This window comes from Apteryx rowi, unplaced genomic scaffold (genome assembly GCF_003343035.1).
Source record: "Apteryx rowi isolate R43461 unplaced genomic scaffold, aptRow1 scaffold_484, whole genome shotgun sequence".
In the NCBI taxonomy this organism is placed as follows: Eukaryota; Metazoa; Chordata; class Aves; order Apterygiformes; family Apterygidae; genus Apteryx; species Apteryx rowi.
In genome coordinates, this window is record NW_020450743.1 from 613612 (window position 1) to 632789 (window position 19178).

The 19178-nt window shown below is 40.4% G+C and overlaps 1 protein-coding gene across 4 annotated transcripts in view; it reads right to left on the reverse strand.

Annotated features, from left to right (window-relative positions):
* The window catches only part of PLPPR1 (phospholipid phosphatase related 1), a 141192-nt gene that overhangs the window by 69002 nt on the left and 53012 nt on the right, over positions 1 to 19178 (reverse strand). For 2 of the 4 annotated variants that reach the window (XM_026078732.1, XM_026078733.1), the window contains exon 2: positions 9219 to 9327. In XM_026078732.1, coding sequence (XP_025934517.1) covers positions 9219 to 9281 — 63 coding nt within the window. In that variant the 5' untranslated portion in view covers positions 9282 to 9327. Of the gene's footprint in view, positions 1 to 9218; positions 9328 to 14799; positions 16085 to 19178 lie in introns of those variants that run through there. The other 2 variants (XM_026078731.1, XM_026078734.1) reach the window with 2 other exon arrangements.

Below are 19178 nucleotides of genomic sequence, written 5' to 3' on the forward strand. Positions count from 1 at the left end.
TATCCAAATCTCAGCAACATCTCAGAAATTCCTAGTGAAACACACAACTAAAGTTCAGTATCACTATAAGGGAAGATAATCACAGAAGTATTTAATATAAAATGCTGGGATGCGGGGTTGGGCTGAGGGGAAGTGGCAGGCTTCAGACTGGCCCAGAGGTCACCAAATAAGTAATGAAGCCTGATGTGCACTGGCCAAGTGAGTTAAAAAACTGGAACATTCAGTATCTTTTTTCCAGAAAACTACATGTTATTTTATTTGTTGTCACATTCCATGGCTTCCATAGTAGCTGTAACTATTTATTTTGTGATTGTTACAGATGCTGCTGACAGATTATTTTTCTGTGCTTCAAAAGGAGAATATACCATAATTCAGAAGCTATTTGCTTCCCAGATCACAGAATCACAGAATCACAGAATCGCTGAGGTTGGAAGGGACCTCTGGAGATCATCTAGTCCAACCYCCCTGCTCAAGCAGGGTCACCTAGAGCACGTTGCACAGGATCGCGTCCAGGAGGGTTTTGAATATCTCCAGAGAAGGAGACTCCACAACCTCTCTGGGCAACCTGTTCCAGTGCTCTGTCACCCTCACAGTGAAAGTATCTGGGGTATCCGCCACTCCTCCCAGTTTTGTATCATCATCAGCAAACTTGCTGAGGGTGCCCTCTGCCCCTTCATCCAGGTCATTGATGAAGAAGTTGAACAAGACTGGACCCAGTACTGACCCCTGGGGGACACCGCTAGCTACAGGCCTCCAACTAGACTCTGTGCCACTGATCACAACTCTCTGAGCTCTGCCATTCAGCCAGTTCTCAATCCACCTCACTGTCCACTCATCCAGCCCACACTTCCTGAGCTTGCCTATGAGGATGTTATGGGAGACAGTGTCAAAAGCCTTGCTGAAGTCTAGGTAGACAACATCCACTGCTCTCCCCTCATCTACCCAGCCAGTCATTCCATCATAGAAGGCTATCAGATAAAGACATTAAAATGTTCTGTCAGCATCTTGGGAATGGTTCAAGTTGGTGCAATACCTTAGGTTTGCAAAAGAAGCATGAGACTTGGCAGGCTGATTCCTAAAGCTGTTTCTTAAACTCTATAACAATTCCTAAAGAACAGACAATGCCAATATTCTTTAAAAGCTAAATCGCTTGTACGAATCTGTTTGCTGCAAGACTGGTCTTGATGACTTCATCCGTGTAACACTGCTAAAACAAAACCATCCTTTCTGATGGTTGACGTGGCTGGTCAGAAGCCAGAAGAGAACCCCCTTGCCAGTCTGATGAAACTGGACATGTTTAAAAAGAAAGAGACACTGCTTTATTTTTGAAAATTCTCCTGATGTCAAAACCATTGTCTGAAAAATTTGAATGAGTTTGGAATTCTGGAGTATACTTTATACACCTTCTTCTGCTGTTAGAATTCTTAGATGTTTTCTACTGAACAGGTCTCAGGAGGCTGCATACTTGTATTTAGGGTTACTTAGTATGGATTTATGAGTCCCTATTCATTCTTATCCACCCATTTTAAAATTTCATGTGGCTTATGCAAATTAAGTATTATGCTAAATAAACTCAGAGATATTCCGAAAACACACTAAACAGATAAAAAAAAAGAAGAAGAAGAAGTGGCAGATGCAGATCAGAGGAAATGGTTCAGTTTTATCATGAGGACTTCAATGATATGATAAGGAACAGCCCCTGCAATGGTTTCCAATTTTTCATACACCTGAGAAAATAAATAGCTCAGCATCGTGTGGTTGGGAGCAGAGGGAAAATATGAAAAACTCTCAAGGCTTTGAAGTTGGCAAGAAAAAAAAAGTAACACATCAACCGTCTACCATAATCCGCAACACAAACACAAAAATCTAAGTATGTTTGTCAAAAGAAGAGAGGGAAAAATTCAGCAGCAATTTTCATCCACAATATCACTCTGTTCCCACAGGGAGATTATTGCCCATATTAAACATGGTTTCGTATGGATTTTACTATCATTTTACTATCTATTTTAAGTCTAATTAAAGGTGTCATAGTTATTTTCCATCTTAGAAGGTATGTCCAACAAAGCTTGTAGAAGTCTGCACTTGTAATGCAGAAAACTTCCTTGAATGAAACCTGGTTTTATAACTGATTTCTTTACATATAAACAATTTTGATTACTAGTTTTCCTAGCAGTCATCTACCAAAGCTATGCTTTTTCTTTTTTAACTTATAAATTGGCAATACAAATCTCTATTTATATAACAAAGCAAATTCAATCTCCCTAACCACTGCATGACTGAAAAATACAGTTCTTTTCCTCATGAGCCTGGTTATTTATGCCTACATACTATACATTGTTATCAAAACTGTTAGCTATTATCAAGTTACAGCGAAATCGCTGAAACAATGGGCTTTCAATGTTTTTGTCTACTACTGAATGCACTTTTTATTACTCATAAAGGCAAAGAATTCTTGGTACCTTTAACCTCTCCCATGAAAACTGCAGCAAATTAATTGGTGCAAACCCCAAGATATTATTCAGGATGTCAAAGGGATTATTTGCAATGGGGAATTTTCAGGATAAAGAGGGCATAAAATAGGCCTCACATGACTGCTAGCAATGTTACAATCCTTCTTTCACTTATGTTTTAATGAAAAATGCAGTAAAGCAGCTAATCCATCTTAGTAGCCCCTTAATGTTAATTTTAAAAGTCAGTTTCCTCCAGAAGCTAAGGAGGATCAAATAGTAATCTGTTTTTTCCAGAGTGCTCATCTCAGCCACAAGTTTTATGTCATAGAAGGTTTGATGGTTTCTGCCTAATTGTTAAATGCCTAGAAGGATTATCTTTTAAAACAAAGTTTTATTTTATTGTCAGGTAACATTAAAACTGTCTAGCAATTTAACAGAATTAACCCAATATTCAATAGACACCTATTCACTGAGATTAAGCCAATTTTACAATATGGAGTTATGTAGTCAGCTGGAACAAAGGAGGTACATGGTGGAGGGACAAAGAAAGCAAACAATAAGGAGTGACTGGCAAACGGGGAACATATATAGAGACATTTAAGAGGAGCAGCAAAGAGAAATGAACACATATGCCGAAGGAATAAGAAAAGAAACAACAACACTCAAAGAGAGAAGTGACCAAAGCAGGGGGATTATTCAGAAACACCATCCTGCTCCTAAAGGAACTCCTGCAATTTTGCACAGCATCTGTCATCATCGATTCACACAGTCAGTCTAAATAGCGGATTTAATGATGGGGAGTTTATACAACACCAGCACATGAGACGTCCCTTAGGGTCTTTTGTCCTCACCTCAACCCGGTGTAGCAGCCAAGTACTACTGGTTGCATTTTATAGACGGAGAAATCAGGCACAGAGAGATTTAAGTCAGTATGTTCAGGGCCGTGCAAGACATCTGTAGCAAGGGAAAGGATTGAGCTGGTGCACAGAAACCCCTGGAGACCCTTCTGGTCTGCCTCAGCAGAAACAAACAAAAAACTCCACACCTTGGATCCTGGATACTGTCACAGAGAGTCACTGATTATTTCAACTTTTTGGAAGCTAGTTCAACTCAGGATGCCTTTTCAGTTAATGTTTATGTTATAATCTGCCTGAAATTATTCAGAGTTTTCTAGGAGACCCAGACACTACTTTGTCAAAATTAAAACCAACTTTTTGCACATTCAAAACTGTAAGCTGTGTTCAGATGTTCTTTATGTGGTTTTAATCATATCATTAAAGCTGTAGTGCAATCAACAAGCTTTTCTTAGGAGAGAAATATTGCTTTTTCTTAAACACAGACAGAAAGTGCTTCCCAGTACTTTCTATGCCTCTTACAAATGTTGCTTTGAGGATTACAGCATACAGATGCCAAGACCAGTGACACTGCACTGGTAAACTTTGGCAGAACTCCCACAGAGTCTGCTAATACTATGCTCAAAATTAGAGGATGCCAGCAAGTACACTCAAACGGGCAAAAATTGTTCAAGTTTTCAGAACACCTAGACAAAAAGTTAGGATAAAAAAGGAAAGTGCCATGTATACCCTGATTGTTCTAAATTCAGCATATTTTCATAGCTTCCTAATCCCTGCTGTGATGCTCCAGAAAACAGGAGCTCAAGAGGCATTTGTCTCGCTTACACAAATCATCTCAGTCAGTATCTTGGAAATTCTTCTGCTAAAGAACAGTTCAGCTGTTGGTTTGACTACATGATATACTGGCATGAAAACGCAGGCAGAAAGAGAGAGGGAAGAGTGCCTCACCACTGCGTATCTAAAAGTTGAAACTCTTCTTTCTTTATCATTAGATTTTAACTGGTATTAGGAGATGATCCAATCAGTCCAGTATTAAAAGAGAGTAAAACGTAAAGGAAAAATTACCACAAGAACTACAGACACAATGATCCTATGAGGCTATAACACACCTACAGGTTCAAATCAAAGTTTGCATCAGAGTAGATGTAAGATTAGAGCTTCATATTTTGCAGCATTTTTCAGTGTGTTGCAGTTTTCTTTAAGGGAGGGGAGGGAAAGAAGAGATTTTCCTTACAAAATCTTCAGTTTTGTGCAATGCAGTGTATATTGAGTTGTCAAGAAGAAACAGTTTCCACTCTGCCTGCAAAAGCTTTCCTGAAGGCAGAATAATGTATTTATCTGCAAAAGTAGAATCTTCAGATTACAGAGTTTGAAACATGTCCAGCCTTTTAAACTTTGATTACTTTTCGTTGCTTACTTGAGTCTGCCCTAACCTACCTTGTCATTGTCAGGATTACAATAATCCACAATAAAGAACAATGTGACACATACGTCAGTCACATTAAAGTCATTTCACATTCAATAACTCTTTGATCAGTTTAAGACAGTTTAATTAAATCTGTGCCAGAAAATTATTGTGTTTTCATGTGTATAAGCCGTACTCCTCAGATGCCCTGACTCCTTTAAAAGTAACTGTACTTGAAAATAAATCTTCAGATAACTCATAGCATAAAACAAACCCTAAACAAGGAGTAGCAGAATGAGAAGGAACAGGAGGAAAGTGGAAGCAGATGAGGGGACATCAGCACAGATTCCAGTATAAAGTTCTTTTTTTTTTTTTTTTAATCTAGACAACATTAGAATCCAAGCATTGTTGATTCATAAGAAAAAAGAGTTTTCTTTGGGGGGAAGAGGTGTTGCTTGTTTATTGTTTCTTTAAAAACTGCCATTCAAACACACAATGGTTCGAATGTTGTGTTGCATGTCTTCCCATTGAAGTCACATAATGTGAGAACGCTGTTTACTCACAGTATCTAACTGTATCATTCCAACATCTATTGTGAAATGCAATTATCACACCGCATTACACTTCCTGTCAATAATGATAGGCGTCAAAAATGCTGTGAAAGTAGGTGTAATCACTTTGCACCAAAATCAAAGCCACACTGTATGCAGCTCCCCTCCATCTGCCTAGCATGAGTTTTGTCCTAGAAAGCTAACACCCGAAACAGGCTCAACAAAGAGAGGGACACCAGGGCCCAGGGCCAGCACAGCTGGATCAAGACCTCAGGGCAGCTCAGCAGTCATCCGGGAAGAAAACTGGGATTTGCCAGGCATTACACTTCTCCCACCTCTGCACCCCTTGTCCCTGCTCATTGGCATGTTTGTTGCCTACATTTGAGGGTAGCTTAACTGTTCTGACAATTTATTCCCTATCTGCAGAATATTGGGCCACTGAAAATGCTGGGTACAAAACAAACCTATGGCAGGTATGATTTTACCTTTCTCTACCCTCATCCACCAGTATATATGTGCACTAATGTAATAACATAAGGTAATGTAATATTGGCAGACTATAATATAAACATTAACTTAAAAGGCAATCCTGAGTTGAACTATCTTCCAAATAGTTGAAATAAGCAGTGACTCTGCTCTGTGACAGTAGCCAGTATGCAATGCCAGCTCTGTATTAGGTGGGAGGATGTAGAACAATACTCCTTGGAGCAGACGTCGTAAAGTGGGGTTGCAAAATAAAGAGACGGCTGTGCTGAAATATCATTAAAGATGCTCCTGACAGCACTTTGTCACTAGTGCCCCAGCAGTGTGAGGAAGGGAGGAGATGCCCCACAAAGAGCTTTGGCAACCAAAGCCAGCATAAGTCAAAAAAATGCATGAAATACGAAGGACGTGAGGGAGAAATGTGCCTGTCTTCCTAGATGCTGCTTCTCTCACTTTCTCTCACACTCACTTACAACTCTTAAGACCACTTCAGGAATCAGTCTCAGCTGTCAAAAAATCCTCAAACAGGCTGCTGTGCACTATTTGTGTTTGCTGGGACAGACCTAGGGCCTACAATGAGCTGAGGAGCCCTCCCCAGGCTTTGCAGCATGCTCCGGGTTCTCCATCAATCACACAGTGCTCCAGAGGCTCCTGAAGCAGAAGGACACTCCAGGGCATCCAGGCTGGAGGCTTGGAGCATCAGCCCTCATGGAGCAGGAGCCCACCTGTCTGCACTGCCTGCAGCACAGGCCAATGGGTGAGGAACAAAATTGCTCCGATCTTCTTGTACCCTCTGCAGGGTACATGTGAACCAAGGAAGAGCTAGAGACCCCTGAAGGCTCCTTTCATTGATGCTGGCTGCAAACAATGTCACAGAAGGGAGCCAGGGAAGGGAAAACCTTAGTATCTTATATCTCCTAATTAATTGGTTAAGCCTTTAACAAAATCTAATATAAGTCATCATGGATGTTTGGTGACAAATGCCAGCCTATAATGATATCTGTTATAACACAAAAGAACCATCTAGAAAACCACCTCCAATATTTGGGAGAGACACTCAGATTTGATAAGTGGCTGAGAATTAGTTTAACGATTTCCTATTTAGCCTTTAAATCTACTCTTAATCTGACACTGCATTTCTAATTAGGGACTGATAACATTGATTTAACATTTCTGTCATTACAGATTAGATGTCACATGCAACCTCTATATTATTAAAAATTTCCTGTTCTGAATATAAAAAGGAATTTGTAAAGTAAGGCATGGGGCATAAGTTCTTATAATGAGACATTTATCTTCAGGTCAAGTTTTATAATAACTGTTACAAGTTAGTTGGGAGTGAGGAAAATGAAACTGAGAAAAATGGAATGTGAATAACCGCTGAAATTATAAAAGTGCCACATTTATACAGATTGAAGCACAATGGTATTTAAAATGCCACAATTGTTTGTGACACTTCATTTTCACCGCTGCCATCATAACTTATTGAAACTACACTGTGTATCAGACAATTCACAAATATCTACTGGCATGGCATCTGATGTGACCAACACTCAGCTAAAAAAAAATGCCATTTTTTCTTAAGAGCAAATATCTCAAAATTCACAAGGAAGGGACCACATCCCATGGTGAAGACAGTGGAGAGAGGTGTCATAGCCTTGGGAACAGGACTGTAATAATATCTATTGGCCATCTCTTTCCTTTCTCATGACTACCTAACATGTCTGCTGCCAGAAAAGCAATTGTTTTCACATGGAAAAACTTCATGAGGGAAACAGGCAACATGTTTTATTGTCCTCCATGTGACTTCAGCAAATGCAGCCAAGTGTCATACAGCTAATTGTCTCTTGTGGTTGCTTTAAACCTATAAAAAAATGGCCCATCCTAAACCATGCAATCCAGCATGGGACGTGCTCTTTAGGGTAGTTCATCTAAAATGAGTTCCCTTTAGTATCAGAGCCACAGCAGCAWGAAAAGCAAAGCACTTTCAGTCTGCACTAAAATTTACAGAGACTTTTCAGACTCAATGGCTACTATCAATCATCTCTGCATTCTGAGAAGGAAATTAGATTTCCTACCTTTTGCTTATTGCTACAATGCTTGACATAAGTCTATGAATTTGGAGTTGCAACAGTACTACACTGAACATTAAAAATCTATAGCATGGACAAAGAAGGGGTAAAAACAGATGCAGCTGGCACATGCTTTTACCCTGTGTAGCAGAGAGAGACCATACTTTCAAAGACTGGCTCTCTGCTTTTGATTGGGTCTTAATTTTAAATTGGGTTTTAATCAGCAAGGATAGTATATGAAAGGACAAGGAAAGTTTCCTTGGGAGGTAAAGAATTCTTTTTCCTTCCCTTTGTCAACAGATTTATTCTTATGTTCATGTCAGTCCATCTAGAGCAAGGTCAATTTATAGTTCTGTCATGGGCTGCCAACCAGGTTCATCACTGATATTTAGAGAACCAAAAATCTTCAGAGTTCCTTGTTTTAGGCGATAAATTTGAGATATATTATTCCTGATGGTTTCTAATCTAGCCTTTCTTCTGATCTTATTGCTGTTTTCCCCCCCCATTTTAACCTTTCTTTCTTTAGCAGAGGGGATAAAGTAGCAACTCTGCTCCTCAGTAAGAGAAGCCTTTCGGTCTCCCCAGGAATCAGAGGCTGATTCCCCAGAAATCTGGACGTTGTGTCAGTGACAAATCCCTCTGAAGCAAGGCAAGGCTCAGCCACCCTCCCACACTGGCGTCTGCCGTAGCTGTGGCTCCGAAAGCATTGTGTTGATCTCTGCCATCAGCCCTGTTATGCTTTCTCCTCTGCCCCCAACTTACAACGAGATTCCTCCTGCCCACTGAAGTCAAAAGGAAGATGATTACTGACTTTGGATGAAGCGCCCAGGGATCCTCTGTGTTTTTAGAGCTAAACTAGTAGCATAGAAAGTGGAGAGTGCAGGTAAGGCAACTGGATCTCCTGGCTGGAGGAGACACTGTGAACAAGGGACTCCAGAAGAGTAAGGATTACAGAAGTCCTGAATGTCACCCTTTTCCTATGTCTCTTGGGAAAGGTCAGTGCTCAGGAGCTCTGGAAAGGAGCTGTCTGCGGTGCCTGTTCCAGCTGCCACTGGAGCATATATGAACCCTTCCAGGATTTCCAAAGGAATGGGGAAAGTCTCATGGGACATCCAGCATTATGACTACTCCTTTAGCAGTTTTCAGTGTTTCTCTTGTGGGCCAGCACAAGCCACGTTATAATTTGGCCGAAAGAATGTGTTACATTTGAGGTACATCAGATAGGTGGCTATAAAGATCGGGCAGTCATAGGCAGCTATTTCCTTCTCACCATCAGAGTCTGACAGAAGTTTTCATCTTCCTTTCAAACTTAGAATTCACATCCCTCTTGGTGAGAAAACTTTCCCAGCCCTGTGAGGGGCAGGTGAATATTTAATTTTTGAGCCAACTGAATGCTCACTCACCTCAATAAAGATGAAGCAGGGGATGATAGAATAACTTCTCTGGGTATTGTTTCCTAAAGCCATTTCTCATCACACTTCTTGGGGAGGCACCATTCAAAATTTTAGTATTCTGAAAAAGAAGAGACAAAGATACACAGTAAGTTTCATTTTTTTGCAAACTGCACGTTTAAGGCAAAGTGGTTCATATCGTGGAACACTCACATGTGTACTAGACCATGGGATACAGACTGAAAAGAACATCAAGATCTAACCTGTTGTACAAAACAATCTGACAAGGCAATCCCTTTGCAGCCCAAAAGCAAAAGGCTTTTGGTCACAAGACACATCTTCTACAGACCAGAGTAATAAAGGATAAAACTGTATTCTCTTAATTACAATCCAGTCCCAAGCAAAGACTTCTTCCCCAGGACACACTGTAAAATCATATTTTTAGCCCACAACTCACAGCCTTGCCTACACTATAAGTGTTTTGAATCAAGAAGTTTATGGAAACTAATTTGTGAACTTGTACTTTAAAAGACATCCTTATAATACATTGCTCTATACATGATCAAAATGATCATCTGCATGACATGTAACCTGTTTGAGACTATAGCATGGCTTATTCAGGCAAGAAAACCTGGCAGAAGTGAGCACAACAGGATTAAAGTGAAGGATTGGGCCCTTGCTGCAAAGTCTTTCTAGCCTGCTATAAATTAGTACATCAACCCACAAAATCCTTCCTACTTAGCATCACTTCAGGCTACTCACTATTTTAATTGAACATAACCTTGCAACACTCTGCAATAAGATATTTAATCTCTTTACAGCACAAAAATTATGAAAGGAGAGAAAAGGAGAGTAGCATGAAAAATTTTAACTGAGTGTATGTGTGTTCTTGCGTGTGTCTGAGGTAACACATCCAGAAGCCAAGTCTGACTTCAAATCCTCTGCTATCAGGTTAAACATAAGCACATGAAGAAAGAGCACAGATTTAGGTGGCCCCAATCCTGCTTTCAACACTAATATAGAAACACTTCCCTGACCATCACAGCCAGGGTTCTTCCCATGAGCCAGCTTCACAGGGAGGAAAGAGGTGAAAACTGGCGTATCTTCCAGAGAATTACGTTCCTTTGCTTGCACAGCATCTTGCTTCAGCTCTTTGCCCTCACTGGCATCAGGGCAGTAATTAAGGCCTTGGCATATGGAGTCTGTGATGTGTGAAGGGAGGTCAGTGCTTCTTCACGAGCTCTCAGCAGGGTAGCTGGTAGCAACACAATTACCAAAGTACAGAGCTCAGCAGAGGTTACCAAGCTTGACTGAGAAGCTGGGTAAGCTGTCAAGGGTTGCAGCTAGCACTGAAGTCCCTGTCACTTCAATGCAAGCTTTTGTCTTATGTCACCTATGAACTGCTCCCATAACTCATATCTCAGCTCTTCACAATCTGGCCCAGAGCTGTAAGATATGTAATGCATATGAAAGTTTTGGTCATGTGGTTCTAGCCTCAGTCTGGCTTTAGTGACACCAGTGAAGCCACATCCTGTGTTAGGATGGCTTCTCAGCTCTTAACCATTTTAAAACAGTTTTGGGTCAAAGAAAATATTTAGCAAATGTCACCTGTGACATGTTTCTGGCACTCCCCTCCTACACTACATCGGAGTTCTGAAGTACAAATATTCTGGGTTTTCAAAATGGCCATTTTCCCAAACATATTTCAGCTTTATTTAGGAGATAAATACATGGATTTTATCTTGGAGGTTAGTGTCATTATTTCAAAAAAGGACAAGCTAATCCACTCCAGTTTGGACTGCAGAAAAAAATTTCAATCATTCAATTTTTAACAACATTTTCATGCTGCAAGCTCTTGTGCCACATGGTCCTCCTTTTACCTCTGCAAAACTCATGGTGCCTGTGGAAACTCTTGGCTAGCCTGTGCCTGATATAGCAGATCTTTTCATTGGCTTACTCTACTGAAGAAGAGGACTAGTGTGATTTTGGTGGGACCACACCATCCTTTGTTCCCCTCCCCTTGGCAACGAGTACACAGATAGCGTACTCACAGACGAGAGCAATCCCTACCTGCTTCAGTCTGCCCAGCAGTCAGAGATACATTTGCCCAAAGAATAAGATGTAAAATAAGTGTTTAGTGACAGTCTGGTTTTATAATCCATAAAAGTCTCTTCCCATCGAACAAATTTTCATAGCAGAAAATCTCTGACCAAAGCAACAGGAAAGAACAGCTTTAATTAGCATCTGGTATTGTCTTCTCGATTTTTATTTTTATTTTCATCAATTTGACTCAAGTGTTAAGGAACTTATGTCAGCAAAACTATGAAAGGCTATTTAGATTCCATTAGCTGTGACCTTTTAATGCCTGCTATGTGAGCACTGCAATAAGAGCAGAATAGGTCAAATGTATTTCAACTAATTAAGGAACCATGTAAAGGGAATATTAATAATCTGGAGCTCTATGAGGTGCTTCTGCTCTTACCACAAAGTAGTGTGGTTGGATAATACAACATTTGTGAATTAATTAGCACTAGTTAAGTTCTCATCTTGCTCAATTTACCCCACACTCATTTTCAGAAAGCCCTTGAACTAAAGTGTAGGAGGTTATTGTCTAACCTCTCATGGGAGAACAAGTAGAGACACAGAAAGTACAAAAGTGAATGGAAAATTAACTAAAAAGGACAGTAAAGAAAGAATTCAGGCTGAGGAGATTTTATCGCCTCTGGGATCAATCCAGAGGGAAAAAGGAGAATGAATGTCAACAAGCAAAGCAAAGAAAAATATTCTAAAATAAGGTATTTTCTTACAGGTTAATAACCAGAAGAAAAATTATCTAAAAGCCCCATTCAGTTATATTGTAAAGCTTTTTACCTGACAGACAGCAAAAGGGACATCTAGGATAGATCAGCATTTTCTGACCGTTTACAGCATAGCTCCAGCAGCCGACACACCAACAGCTGATCACCATCCCATATTGACCAGTGCTCAATGAATTATCTGTGAATTACTTCTGAAGACAATGGTCACCCCTTATATTAATATATATTAAACAGTAGAGTTTTGGTAGCAGAGGGCTGCAAGGGTGCCCTGTCCGGGAGGAGGCCATAAAGTGCCCTGTGCTGGATGGCTCTGAAATGGATGGGAACAGCCCATCATGCACCAAAACCTCAACTGTCAGAGCGGTGCACGTGGTCCCCCTGCCCAGGATATATAAGGAAGGGTGATAGCCACGAGCAGCAGGAGAAAATGGAGGGGACATGTGAGGACACATGTGAGTGCAGGCACAAAAGGGGAAATGTGAGGAGAAATGTGAAGAGACGCGTGTGGAGAAACGAAAGGGAGGAGACATGTAGAAGGGCACACTGCCGGGGACATGGCTGGAGGTGCACTCTGGGAAGGAGGAGCTCCGTGCTGGGGTATGACGCATGCCTTTGGGGGGACAGCAGCCCACAGGGGACCTGTGCTGGGACAGGGACACCTTGAGTGGACCACGGCCGTGGGGGACCCATGCAAGGGCAGGGAATCCCCAAGGGACCGCTGTGGGGCACCCGTGCTGGGGCAGAGGACCTGCAGTGGAGAAAAATGATTGAGAAATATGGAGTGGCAGAGAGAAATCTTCATGCACTGACCCCAAACCCCTGCTCCTCGTCTCCCCAGTGGGACTGGGGAGCCTGGTGGGTGAGGAGAGGTGTTGGACTGAAGTTGAGCCTGGGAATAGGGAAGGAGAGGTGTTTCCCTAAGCATTTGTTTAATTGTTTATGTCTTCTTTTCTTCTCAGTACCTGAATTGGTAATTAAAGGTTTCTGTTAACAGGCAATAAATTAAATTAAGTGAAATTCCCCGAGTCAAGACTGTTCTGCCTGCAACACCCCTATGCTTTTTAATCAACATCCTGCTTAGCTGAGATTGAACATTATGGCTTTCCATGTCACAGCATATAATGGGTACCTATAGAAAATACAAAAATGTCAACAATCCAGAAAAACTAAATCCACATCCCCAGAACAGGCATTAGTCATCTTGGTTCTCAAACTATGTTCATTTAATCAAYGCTAATGCAGTTTCTTTTCCCATTATCTCAGAGAGTGCCATCCCAAAATGCAGGAACTACTCTGCCGGCTAAGACAGCAGTTTAGCCATTGGTACACATGGTACATTATTCTATTGCAGAATTTATGGACTGCCTGCTCAGACTATAGGTGAGGAGGGCAACCACTAATCCTTTCTTTTTTTTTTTTTGTTCCCAGGATGTGACGCAAGCACAAGAAGCTGGATTGGACTTCCTGTCCTTTTTCATCTAGACATTTTCATTATCTTTTCAGCATCAGCTAACATTCTGTTTTAAAATAAAATTTAAATGTTAAGCAGGGTAAGTAGGAACACAACTCCAGTATTTCTATAACAAAATTAAAGACACTTAAAATGTAAGTATTTGCCTATTTTCAAATTACTTTAACCTTGCATTAACAATTAGCCAGCCTCTGTTAGTAACTGGCTTCCAATTATATACATCTTCACTCCCATTAAAACAAGAATTCTATTTTCAAGGAAAAAAATCACTGAAATTTCTGCACTGGTCCATCAAGATAGCTTGCACAACTGTAACACAGAATTGCACATGGGAAACCTTCATTCAATTAAGGAAACAAATGCAAACTAACGCCACAGCTCAAGATGATTATCCAAACCTTTGCTGAGAACTGTATTATTAAAACCTTTATTTATTAGACTCTTACAGATCTCATTCAAAAGCAGTCCCCTTTTTCCTGCGGGGAAACAAAGCCAGAAAGAGTTGAAGTGATTTGCCAAACATTGCACAACGGCTCAATGTCTAGACTGAAAAAAGACTCTCAGTCTCCTGCCAAGTGCTCTACCCACTTGACTGTACAATCCCTACACTTCAAATTTATTTGCTAATTCCTACAACAGAACTATGCAGCTACTGACTACACACTTAAACAATAAAGGTTTCCCTTAGCTTGCTACTGCCAYCAAACCGAGTTTTGCTGCTGAAAACACAGTGACAGGAAGCACATCACAGATCTGCACAAGCATGGATCAAACATACACCGAGTTGTGACAGTCTCATGCTCTCACTGTGGAACTTCACCCAAGGCATATTCAAACGCACTTCGCTATCCTAGCACAACCCTGAAACGAGCATGCATATAATTTCAAACAGGTTGCAACAGGATTGTAGAGGGTTAAAATACTTCATCTTTCCCAAAGCTCTTTGCCACATAAACCTAATCAAGGCATAACAGAAGGCCTAAGGAATCAAAAGTATGATGTTCCTGAAAAAGACAGTAATGGTTACCTAATGTACCTAATGGCAAGAGAGAAGATACCCACTTTTGCCCTGGCTTTCCATCATCAAAGGACTCTCGAGTCCACCCACCGTAACCTTACTAACAAAAAGCACTGTGGCCATCAGAAACAGCAGCATGGTGTCAGACTCATGATATTGTATGTCCAATGTTCAACCAACATGCTTGATTACTAGTTGTTAATTATTGATTGATATTTGACTTTTAGTTGTTAACAGAGAAATTGCCTAGTAGCTGAATATGAATAAATGTGTTTTGAGACTTGCCTGGTGTCTCTGTCTCCCAGAACACTCATCTCAGCAGTCCCCAATTCCCTAGTTTGCAACAGCATTCAGAGGAGAAGGTGAATGGATGAAGCTGGAGCTCGATATACCAGATCTAGATTTCGCCACAGAATAAATATTGTAAGTGTTATAAATGCCCAGTTTCTATTTAAGCTATGACCACTTGAAAAAATTGGCTTATTGGTGATAATGCTTATCACACATGTCTCTGCAAACCAAATATCCAGAAACTATTTACATCCCTAATATTAACAGGAAGGAGAAACAAAGAAAACCTACTAACACACAAAATAAACCAACACACGTTCACCACCACTACAGCCACTTTTGCAACACTTGTCTAGTAAATCAGAAGAACAATCTCTCTGATGAAAGTTCTGACCTTTTTCTGCTAGCAGAGATAACCTTTAACATATCTGCACTCAAATTAGCAAACCATTTTATGGCTTGCAATGGTGCATAAGTATTACTGTTCACAGTATATTTAAAATGACGATCCTTAATACAAAATCATAGGAATAGTTATCTGAATTCCTAAACCCACCAATCTCTTAAAAATCAGATGCTGAATCCCAAAGCAGGCTTTTGATCCAAAAATAGAAGTAAAACTAGAGATTTTAGGAATTCTGCTAGGGATATTTTCTCTTCCAGTTACTAGCTTTATGTGGAAGGTTATCCAATGCTTGAGTGATAAGCAGCAGTGTAAAATCCATAGACAGGCAGGCCGATAAGGCATCTGCACCACTTATATCTTCAAGAGAGTTCAAGTGTTATGTCAATAAAGCAGAGGCCTTGTAACAACTTCTCACTGCGGGGAAGTAAGTGAAATCCCGATGCTACAGCTGCTAGTGGCAAAATCTCTGTTGATGACACAGGGCCAGGATTTCAGGCAGGGGGATGGTTTCCCCCCACATGGATGTTGCCAAAATAGAACCCAAAACTTAACTGTTGAAATCACAAATACAAGTGTGCTAATATCTGGGAAAACAAAACTGTCACAAAGCATTTTTTGCAAGTATCCCCCACCCCCCAAACCTTTTCTTGCCCTGAAGGTCTGAAAGTGTCATCAGGGTTGATCTATTTCATTTGGTGAGGTGTTGAACTCCTTGCTACAATGTTCAGTGTATCACTTATTCAGTGTTGCTTAGAATGACACTTCCTAAAATGTGGTATCAAATCAGCACAACCATATGGATAACAATTTAACCTGGTGTAACTGAGGCATCTCTCTTTTGTTGTGAAAGAATTATCAGCACATGGTAAATGAAGTAAGAATCAGATTACAGGATTCATTAAGAAATGCTTAAAAAATATCAAGCAGTCTTTGCAAAAAACACCACTGAATTTATCCATGAAATTAGCAAGACCAGTCTTGCTCCTAACTTTCAATTAACTCAAAAAATCAAATTATTCAGGCTCTCATTTCATTCCTTCAAATTTTAAAAAATGAATCTAATTGAAATAGTCATGCATATTCTCGGGCAGAAGAAAAAGACTATTTCTGGCCTTTACTCACGCACCTGAAGGCACTTCATCTTAATTTAGACTAATTAATGGGTCTTGTGAGCTTCTCTGAAACAAATGCAAAATGCAACTGCTCACTTCTTTTTACTTCAAATAAGTTAAAGCTCCACATATGTATTTTTAAGGCCATTCATATTAACACAATGGCAGGAGTGGTCAGCAGTAAGTGCTTCAGTTTCACTTTATAAGAAAAAGGGACTTTCAATTCCAGAGATAAATAATATGATTAGTTTAATGAAAATGTAGCGGTTTACAATTCAAAAAGTAGTATATTCAGGATCCAGCACTGTGATTGAATCAAATGAGACACAGGTACTCTGTTTAGTTCTGTGCTAAACAGCCAGTTTGAAAATGCTGTAGTAGTGTTACAATTTTAGTGTCTCATTTGCACATTCTACAAATAAAATGGTCAAGACACGTTTTTATTTCTAACCAGCAGTCTTGCAGGCTCAGGATGGAAAATAAATATCAAAGTATATCCCCCCAGTCCTTGGAACACAGTCATGAAGGATCTGTGACTAAATTTCATCTTATGAAACCAATTCAGCTGTGTTTGGTGCCTCATTGCAAAGCACCTACAGGCCCTTAAAAACAATTCTGCAGAAAATTTCAAAAGAAACAACTGAGCCCTTATCACTCCTTTGACTGATCTGTTTTTTATGGGTTAACAGGTGGTGTTTTTGTGTGCCACCCTTGCTGAGCCTAAGCCCAAACTAGCTCCTGATTCAGGTCTTCATTGTATTTTAATTGGGTTGTGTCAATAAACGATGCAACTCATCCTCATATTTGCAGGATTTTGTGCTCTGGTGGACGAAGCAGGTCACCAAAGATTGCAGTGCTTCCAACAACTTCCACAAGAGGAGGACAGGAAACATATTTTTTAAATCCTGAAAAAAAAAAAAACAAATAGAAGCATACACTCTTTTCTCAGCCCCAGATAAGGACAGAAGGCCAATATTTAAAAATAATTGCTATGTGAAATATCGACAAATTAAAATAGAATAAATATTTCATTTCACACTCTTCACAAACTTATATAAATTATATGTGGGCAGGGTGAAGATGGGGCTTACAAGTCTGAACTTTTTTTTTTTAAATTTAAACGAAGCTCATAAACATGCTACTTTGCCAGAAAAATGTGTTGATGTTGTCAAAAGAAAACTACTGTCTTAAACGTCTTCAGAGCACCTCTAATTTTCTCAACACCCTACTGCCCTGGATCTCTGCACTATTGCTCTGACTAGAGCAATAAAATATAGCGTCCGATAGAGATTACCAGGGTTATGGCCTGTTTTAGCAGCTTTTTGCTTGCAGGAGGAACCGAGTGGTTACAGTCTCACCAGCCAACAAAGGTTTCCTTGATGCCACAAATGCCTGCGCTGGAACACACCTAGTGCAACCAGCTCCTGCACCAGCCTTCCCTTCTCACGGGCGCAGGCTGAGGCACGGCACCGCAATGCGTCTACTCCCAGCCAGTGCCTAAGCTGATGCACCAGCAGGGATTAAAGGAAAGTCCATGGGAGGCTCTGACATATACCCAAACTGAGAAGAAATGAATGTCGGTTTTGCATTTCCCTCCACTGAGCAAGCAATGGCATATCCTTCTTTATTTGAAGGAAAAGGCTTCTATGAGGTGTCAGGGAATAACTGGAACTACTCTCCAGCTTGATATGGAGATCTCCAAGAAAATTTCCAGATCCCCCTGCTCCCACTTTCCCACTACAACAGTTTACGAAGCCAATGCTTTTGCTGAGACTTCATACAGCTCACAGTAAAGGCCAACACAGTGGGAATACTGAGATGAGCCCAGGAAGACATATATACACCTGTGTCAGCTGGTGGGCGAGGAGGGAAATCAGATGAGTCAAATGTTTAGATTAACTTCCAGTTTTTTTCAGGTGATGAATGCTGCATTGAAGATTTCATCTCAAAATCAGGCTGAGCTTACACTAAACACACAACATGTAAAAAGCACAAGCCAAAGGACTCTCTCTGTTTAGAAAAAATGCATTCATTTTGGCTCCCCCGCGGCCAAGCAAGAAAAACTGAGTCAGTACTGAGTGCAAGCTCTCATATAATGAAAGTAAACAAGCAGCTGCCTCACTACACTGCAGCTTTTGGCGATCAGACCCAGGGGCACAATTTCTTGCTCCTCTGATGCTCTTGCATTGGTACTGGCAGTGGAGCTGGCAGAGATGCACAAAGACTACCAAGTTGTCTTCCCAGTCGTGCAAAACTGTCAGCAAGCTCAATCTTACCTGGATTTTTTATCTATTCCCTTGGTTCATAAATATCAAGTTCAACTTTTTTCCTTGCAACAATAGAGCACAAAGGATWCCTGGCATGCCTTTTCTGTTCCCTCATGCTAAACCCTGTGATAGAAGCTCTCATTGAAACAAAAATACCGGGAGGGTGGAGAGGGGAGGAAGGAGGAGAAAAATAGCCCTGATTTTTTGCCTCACCTTTTTATCTCTGAGGCTATTATGTGTCCAAAGGAAGAAAAGATAACCAGTATAGGCTGAATAGTGTCATTTTTTCACTTTTAATGACAGTATTGCACCACAACTTGTGCAGTTTATGTGGGCCTCTGAAACTCTACTTAGATGGAAAACCAAGAATTTATTGGTAGTCTAACTAAAATCTTAACAATCTAATGAAATAATTGTCACTAGTCCATATTTAATTATAACCAACAAAAAAAGAAAATAAATTAATAAACTATTACCAAAAAGTCTCCATACAGTTAAAAACTTTATACACAGACACTGTAGTACCTACTCCACCTCTCTGGTGTTATGCTCACCCTGGATCACTCTCTGAGTCCTACAGTTGATGGC